Genomic DNA, 8,513 nt, shown 5'->3' with positions numbered 1-8,513 from the left:
TGATGCTACAGGGCTGATTATGAATCAATTTTGATGCAGTCCGATTTTTAAGCTGTGGTATAATGTGGATCTGATTTCTTTAAAGGATAAGTAAACATTTAAAAATAAGTGGATGTAAAATGAATGAGGGGCCTATTCTAAGAAATTTTGCTATGTACATTCATTATTTATTTTGTTTTAATTCCAAGATATTAAGGGATACATGTACTATTAATATGAATGAATTGTGTTACAACAGCACCACCTGCTGGTCAGTTTCCCACCAGTCTGACCAGCAAGTAGTCAAGGAAGTTGTCAGGAGAAAGAAAGAGGCTGATGTTCTTCTGCTTAGGAAAGATGTGAGAAAGGTTTCTACTTTTATTCCTTTTAGATTTTAAATGTGCCCCATTGAATCTTGCTCATAGGTTTTCACATAACAGCATAAAATAACATGTGTGGCCCTTAATTCTTTCCTTAGATTTAATTCCTCTATAAAGGTTTGGATTTGGGTTGTGCTGAACACTCACGACTCCACCAAATCCAAGTCCTACAAAAAGTGCTAAAATTTGGTCACATCCAGACCAGGATTTGGTGCTTCCCTAGTTACAGCAGTAAATATATATAAATATAAATCAGTATATAAAAGAGTGAAGCGAGAGATCTATACTGTATAATGAATCAAAATAAATGAATAATATTATCCCCCTTCCCCCCGGGACATATAACTGTATGTAATTCAGATTCTGTATATGCAAATAGTTGGAAATAAATGTCAGTAATTATGATGAAGTTGGCACATGATCAGCACCAGAACAGGCACAGGCACAGGCACAGGGAACAGGAACATATTCCAGGGGAGAGGGAAGAAGAAGTTAGGGATGTTTTCAAAAATGTAAAAAACATACAACATAATTCTAACTGGGAATAAATTGAATTACTTGAGTCTCTTAATTAAAGTGATGACTCTTTGTGAAGTCGTTGCTGAAACTCTGCCCACCTATCCATGCATCATATGGATATGGGCAACTCTGGGAATGGGTTTCCTCATGTTGGGCAGTTGGCAGTGACTAACTCATATTTTTCAAACAGGCATTTTCATCCCACACCAAGCATGCGGCATGAAGGGGCTCAGTGAATGTGGCAGTGAAGGTGTGTAAGTGTCTGATTGGCTCACTCAGCTCATAAAAGGACAGACGTCCGGCCTCATAGTCCAATGAGATCCTGATTCTACTGCAGGAAGGGACGTGGGGTAAATGTGTCCATTCCCTGTTATATGTAACTGAATATGCATTAATCCATCTGCACAAACACCAGGATTTGTTATTATCCCCAATCCAGGAATGACCACCATTCCTCTCTATACTGGGATAGGCCACCCCTATCCCCCAGCCCCCTGATTCACTGCCCTCCATGTCCCAGTAATGTCGCCCTGAGGGGAAACTCCTGCTGCTTAAAGTCTGAGGGACCTGAAATCTCTCTGGGGATTGTGGGTAATGTAGTTCTGTTAGTGAGTAGCAAACAGATTTTCTGTCCTCTGATACAGATAAATGATTCCCAGCCGTGTTTATATCCAGTAACAGGTCTGTAGCCTCCTGCCCATAGATCCACCTTCCCTTTACCCCAGTCCCAATGGCAGCTAAGCCTGTGAGTAATGTCTCTGAGATCAGATCCACATCCAGATCCCCTACAGCAGGGACCTTTATATCATGTCTCTCTCTGCCCCCCTCATTATCTGCAGCTCCATGTGATTCCCGTTCCTGTAGGACAGTGAGTGGATCTGCCATGTTGCACAGCTCCTCAATGTGACGGATCTTCCTGGACAGCTCGTCCTTCTTTATTTCCAGCTGGTGGATCAGATCAGTGAGTGGGAGTGAGAGCTTCTCTTTCTGGCTGGAGATGTCACTCAGGAGTCGCTTCTCTAGGGCTTCCAGCTGTTCCCTGATGTCTCTAAACAGGGCAGTGACTCTCTCTGTCTCACCGGCTGCTTTTTCTGCCACTTCTCTCCTGCGCTCCTGCAGTCTCTGGGCTCCTCTCTCAGTCTCCTCTCTCTCTGGCCTCAGTTTCTCCACAACTTTCCTCAGTTTCTCTTTCTTCTTCTCAGAGGCCTCACTCAGCAGCTCCACCCTGTGGCCCCTGTGCTTTCCCACAAGGCAGCAGGACACACAGACACACACAGACTCCTCACAGCAGTAATACTCCAGGATCTTGTTGTGTGAGGAGCATTTTGAGTCTCCAGAGGTCCCAGTCCCATCCTGCTGTGGGTCAGTAGAAAGGAATTGCTCTGCTATGTTCCTCAGCCTCAGGTTCCTTATCAGTTCAGGTTTCCTTCTATATGTCCTTCTACATTCAGGGCAGGAGGGATCTTCCTCTATACTCTTCTGCCAGTCCCATGTTCTCTCAATACAGATGAGACAGAAGTTATGGCCACACAACAGGGTTACAGGGTTGGTATAAATCTCTCGGCACACGGAGCAGCTCAGTTCAGCTCTCAGATCAGCAGCCGCCATTGCTGGAACCTGGAAGATGTTTTCTCTCTCCTCTCACACAGGGAGAGGCAAGTTTATTGCTTGGACTTTGGACTCAATTAAAATATGAAACTTGAAACTCTTGCAGGGAAATAATGTGGGGTTATTATATAGTGAATTCTGTACATTTCTACTGGTCACAGCCAGTGATTATTTAGCTATTAGTTAAGCCAAGAAGCTGTGCCATTCTGCTCCCAGTAGTATCTACTCATGATTATGGTGTCGTGGGCATGAGAGAAGTGTTGGGCATGTCCTGGTAACTTGTCAGGGAGCAGATTGGCCTCTATTTCTCTTCAATATAACATGATGTTTCTATTCTGCCGTCATTATTGTCTCATCTACACACTTGACAATTCTTTAGCCAAGTGATGGGCAAATCTGTTCTGTTTCACTTCATCAAAAAATGGTGAAGATTCACAAAATGTATTAAAGTCAATGGGCTTTTTTTTGCACAACTTTTTTTTTTTTTTTACAATACATTGAAGTCTATGGGCATATTCTTTGCTGCTAAACATTTTACTACTCACTAAACATCTTTAAATTACTTTCCACTTTTATTTCAACCCATCATTTTGTTATTCTTGTATTTCCCAGTGCAGGATCGGTAACCAACTTACTGACTCTCTAAACTGTTCCAAGTGATACAATCGTAGGTGGTGTCTCTTTGCTGCTGGGAATTCTATCAAGCGAGGGTTCAAAAATCTGCTACTGGGAAACGAGAGTGCCGATTGAAACAGATTCATTGTAAATCTTACATTAAAAAAAAGATAAACGGTTAATGGAAATTTAAAATGGTCTGTATTTTAAATCCAGATTCCAGAGCCAGATGTTATTTTATGGTTCATCACAGGAAGACTTATGGGTGAGATTCACTTTGAGAAGAAAAAAATGTTCTTTTAATTCAGTTCCAGGTTTTTATCATTCAGTTCAGTTCCATTGAGTTTTTTAATTCAGTTCCAATTATTTTCCATAGAGTTTAATAAAGTGACATTTTTCTCATTGAATTGTATCTGGCTCTATGGGACAACTTGGAATTGAATCAAGAGATAAGCTTTTTATACTAACCCCAATTGCTGTGATAGTGACTGATTTTCCAGTGGGACCTCCGTACCTGGTCTGTATGGAGCTGTAACAACCTCTGAGGCCAAACTTTGCCAGATACCTGCACTCACCAGGGACTTGGAAACCACAAAGCTTCTTTATTTGGAGAGGAGGGACAAATGCTGGAGGTTAAAAGGAATATTTCACTTCCTAAACTCTGGAGCAGCTCCTCACTCATAGAAGGCAGCGACACAAGTGGTTGATTGGAGGAAGTGACATCACACATGAGGAAGGGGAAGGGGAGGGTTTTGCAAATAAGGAAATAAAACAGTTGCAATATAATATTGGTCACTAGGTGGCAAGGTATGTGCATATAAACAATGAAAAATATACAGTGGGCAGCACACTTTTCTCATCAACTGAATCTGGCCCAATGTATGATGGTGTCTGAATGCAAATTATTAACATGCATATATATTGGATGCTTGTTCCTACAATATATATATATATCTAAGAGACAATCACTTTTTTTACAGTTTGGCTCTATTGGGCAGTTGGCGGCTGGGTGTTACTTACCTTCATGCAATCCCATGTTTGGACAATGCAGCTCCCATACAGTATGTCCTTGTATCTTTCCAGTTTATTATGGAGAGTGACAATGCCATGTTTGAATATCTTATTGGTATTTTCCCTTTTAATTATTTCCGCTAGGGTAGGTGCAGTTGTAGTTTTCCATTTGCTGGCAATGGCTGTAAGTATCTGGTTAACTAAGCTTTGGCCACTTTCAGTGGTGTAACTACCAGGGGTGCAGGGGGTGCAATCGCCACAATAATGGTTATCACAGGAGGCTGTGCAGGGGGAGATATTACAGCTTGCACGATTCATAGGGGGGAGAGCCCAACAGGGGGGCCCAGATGCACATGCTGTACCAGGGCCCACCGGTGAGAGGTTATGCCACTGGCCACTTTTTTTTTTTTTTTTTTTTTAAAGGTTGTATTTTATTGAATTTCAATAACACACACTCTACATGGAAGAGAAGAAAAAAAAAGGGAAGAAAGAAAAGTGTACATCTGGTTGTGTTAAGGTATAACAGTAATTATCACAACAGACATTGCTCTGCGTATATGTTAAGCAGAATTCCAGTATTACAAGAATCTAACCGTCAGGGGTCTTATATGATTATCCCTGGTTCTCATTCTCCATTGGGTGGATATCTAGCCAGGGGGACCACAGCTTCTCGAATTTGGAAGGGCAACCTCGGCTTTCATAAGTGAGCCTAGTAGCATGGAGCATTTTATTAACAAGATTGACCCCCTGGTCCACTACAGGTGCACTATTTCCCATCCAGTTCATGACAATTAACTTTTTAGCATATAATAGTAGTACTATGGCCAAAGATCTAGTTTTATTAAGGGAAAGTGACTCTCAATAAGGCCTAGCAAGCATGTTTCTGGGGTGAGTACATTCGGGAAATCCAGGCCACTGGCCACTTTTAAGGAGATTTTCCAAAGGTTTCCCCAACAGCATTGTAGCAAGGTCCAGTGGGATCTGTCAAGAAAAGATCCGGCTTAGGAGATTGGCTATTTCCCTCCATATAGGCTGGATAGTCGGGCAGTCCCAGAAAATATGTACCAGTGTTCCTGGTGTTCCACAGCCTCTCCAGCAGGTAGAGGGCGAGTCTGGAAAGAGTTTATGAAGCTTGTCTGGAGCAGTGGCGTAACTAGTCCCTTAAGGGCCCTGGTACGGAAATTTAAAACTGGGCCCCCTACCCCCCCACGCATTGGCCTGCAATACACCCCACCGCTTACTACGCTCCTCTACTGACCTGCTACTCAACTCTTCTCTCATTACCTCCTCACATGCTCGCATTCAAGACCTACTTTCTCCCAACCTTTCTGCTTTCAAGAAATCTCTTAAAACGCACCTGCTATCCCACAGTCACACTCCCTTCCCAGAGACTATTATCCACTGTTACTATAGGCACCATCTCTCCCTACTATACCTGCTATCCCACAGTCACACTCCCTTCCCAGAGACTATTATCCACTGTTACTATAGACACCATCTCTCCCTACTATACCTGCTATCCCACAGTCACACTCCCTTCCCAGAGACTATTATCCACTGTTACTATAGACACCATCTCTCCCTACTATACCTGCTATCCCACAGTCACACTCCCTTCCCAGAGACTATTATCCCACTGTTACTATAGGCACCATCTCTCCCTACTATACCTGCTATCCCACAGTCACACTCCCTTCCCAGAGACTATTATCCACTGTTACTATAGGCACCATCTCTCCCTACTATACCTGCTATCCCACAGTCACACTCCCTTCCCAGAGACTATTATCCACTGTTACTATAGACACCATCTCTCCCTACTATACCTGCTATCCCACAGTCACACTCCCTTCCCAGAGACTATTATCCACTGTTACTATAGACACCATCTCTCCCTACTATACCTGCTATCCCACAGTCACACTCCCTTCCCAGAGACTATTATCCACTGTTACTATAGACACCATCTCTCCCTACTATACCTGCTATCCCACAGTCACACTCCCTTCCCACTGACTATTATCCACTGTTACTATAGGCACCATCTCTCCCTACTATACCTGCTATCCCACAGTCACACTCCCTTCCCAGAGACTATTATCCACTGTTACTATAGGCACCATCTCTCCCTACTATACCTGCTATCCCACAGTCACACTCCCTTCCCAGAGACTATTATCCCCACTGTTACTATAGACACATCTCTCCCTACTATACCTGCTATCCCACAGTCACACTCCCTTCCCAGAGACTATTATCCACTGTTACTATAGACACATCTCTCCATACTATACCTGCTATCCCACAGTCACACTCCCTTCCCAGAGTTATAGACACCATCTCTCCCTACTATACCTGCTATCTCACAGTCACAGTCTTAGAGGGTCTGCCACTACCCTTTATAGTCTCATAAATGACTGCTGTTCTGCAAGGAATTCCATTAAGTAAGGGATGAGAGCCTCTTGATGAGCAGTTTATAGTGACGTTTAATATCTATAACTGGACAGATAAATTGTGCGCTCGCTGCGCTGTTAGCACCGCCAAATCGTGCAGTAAAATTGCTCCAACAAGGGAAGCAGATTACAGGCTGTGGTGGAGACACTCACTAGGAACCATTTCTCTTTAGCTGAGCTGAGGGCAGTTGCCCAAAGAGCCTGAGGGTCCCTGGGGAATGGGCATGTCATGGGCGTCCGCAGAAAATTTTCCAGGGGGGAGGCAAAGTAATCAGTCAAATAACAATCTGTATTTCTAGACTAAGCCTGAATACAAATAACTTGGTATCGCATTTGTAGGAAATCAAATGAATTGTCAAAACCTATAAAGTCACTCACAACTTACATAATTGTAGAACTAGGGGGGCAGTTTAAGTAGAGAGTATAAATCACGAGATCATGTGCTGCACTATACAAAACACAATAACAGGTAAAAATCTATTGGAAAAATATTTGAGCAGACTCAGAGTGTCTATCCAAGACTAGTCAGCTACTATTATATAACCCACACTCATTTCTTATACACACATACATATTGCCTGTCCACCACACTGAAGGAAAGCTGTTTTCTAACACAAAGTCTCTCACACAGAAACCCCTGGGGCCCGTCAAACAGAAAAGTGCAACCACAATCACCACCCCTTACAGCTTTTGCTGTACCCTGATATGTACATGGATAAGTAGGATGTCTCAACAAAATTAGGGCCTAAGGTGAAAATAAAGCCTGAAACCCCCCAAAATGGACTACACAACACTCTTTAGCTATAATTACCTATATAAGACAAGAAGATCACTATAGAAATGCATTATGATCATATTAACTGCACCAAGTCTTATTAACACTGTAAAAAATGGACAATAAAACATTAACCCATAATATGCCAGAGAGATTAGTGCAGAAAATGGGCAGATTGAAAGCATTACCATAACAGAAAAATCATTGTTTAACGAAATGGTTAATGAGCTTTGCACCAACTCCAAACATGACCCTCAGCACATTTATAAAAAATAAACATCACATTTTTAGAGGTAATGGCAGACAGGGAAAGAGTTAAGGTTAGAGTTCTCACCCATCTTCTCCTTCTTGGGGGGGGGGGGGGAATCTGGAAAGAAACCTGCCATAAATTTTAAACAGGACTGAGTGTGTGGGTGGGTAGTTCACTAAGAATTACTAATATGAGATTATTTAGCTGTTCCTCTTGCAGTCTGACAAGCAACGAATCCACCCACCTCCCCCACGTGAAACACATAAGCATCCCGCACAAGAAACACAGAGTGTTTGTTTTATGGCAAAAGCTAAAGTGCATGGGGCCTGCTCCTCGCTCCGATTCTGATGGGCAATGAAACTTTTATTAAGGGTTTATGAGATGCACCAAGATATCACCCTAGACAAACACAGTTTGAACGGAGCAAGAGGAGGAACAGCAGCGACTGTCGCTGGACACCCACCAGACCACCTTTCCCCCCTCCCTTAACAAGAGCCGTAGCTGCCTGGCCCAAATTAAAACAATCACCCCAGCCTGACTCCAGCCTCCCGGGACTATCAGGATTAAAAGGGTAGGGAGAGAAATAAGAAATCATCAGGGAGCTGGTCCTCCTTGTCCCGGACGGGACGGACACCCATGGGGCACATTAAACTTACACGCTGCTGACGAATAAAGAAAGGAGCTGGGAGCTGTAGGCGTGGGCTGACGGTTCAGCCTGCCCCTCCTCTGTGTATGTGGGCGGCTGCTGCTGCTGGAAGTAGGTGTTGGAAGCAACGTTCCGTTACCGACCTCTGTCTACAGATCACTTCTCACACTCTGTTGCTGTCCTCTTCCGGGCTTCTGCAGGCAGGTGGGCGGGGCTTCCTTTCTGTCGTCCCTTCCAATTCAACGGCTAGGGGTGGTGCTGGAACCCATCCGCACAG

The 8,513-nt window shown here is 43.5% G+C and overlaps 1 protein-coding gene across 1 annotated transcript; it reads right to left on the bottom strand.

Annotated features, from left to right (window-relative positions):
* Window positions 1-335: 335 nt before the first annotated feature.
* On the bottom strand, window positions 336-2,938 carry LOC108699481 (E3 ubiquitin-protein ligase TRIM39). Its single transcript, XM_018231581.2, has one exon. It carries the CDS (start codon window positions 2,484-2,486, stop codon window positions 1,047-1,049), a length of 1,440 nt encoding a protein of 479 aa, XP_018087070.1. The 5' UTR covers window positions 2,487-2,938; the 3' UTR covers window positions 336-1,046.
* Window positions 2,939-8,513: the final 5,575 nt, after the last annotated feature.

This window comes from Xenopus laevis, chromosome 8L, assembly GCF_017654675.1.
Source record: "Xenopus laevis strain J_2021 chromosome 8L, Xenopus_laevis_v10.1, whole genome shotgun sequence".
In the NCBI taxonomy this organism is placed as follows: Eukaryota; Metazoa; Chordata; class Amphibia; order Anura; family Pipidae; genus Xenopus; species Xenopus laevis.
Note: the sequence above shows the minus strand (reverse complement) of the source record. Positions and strands in the feature narration are given on the sequence as shown.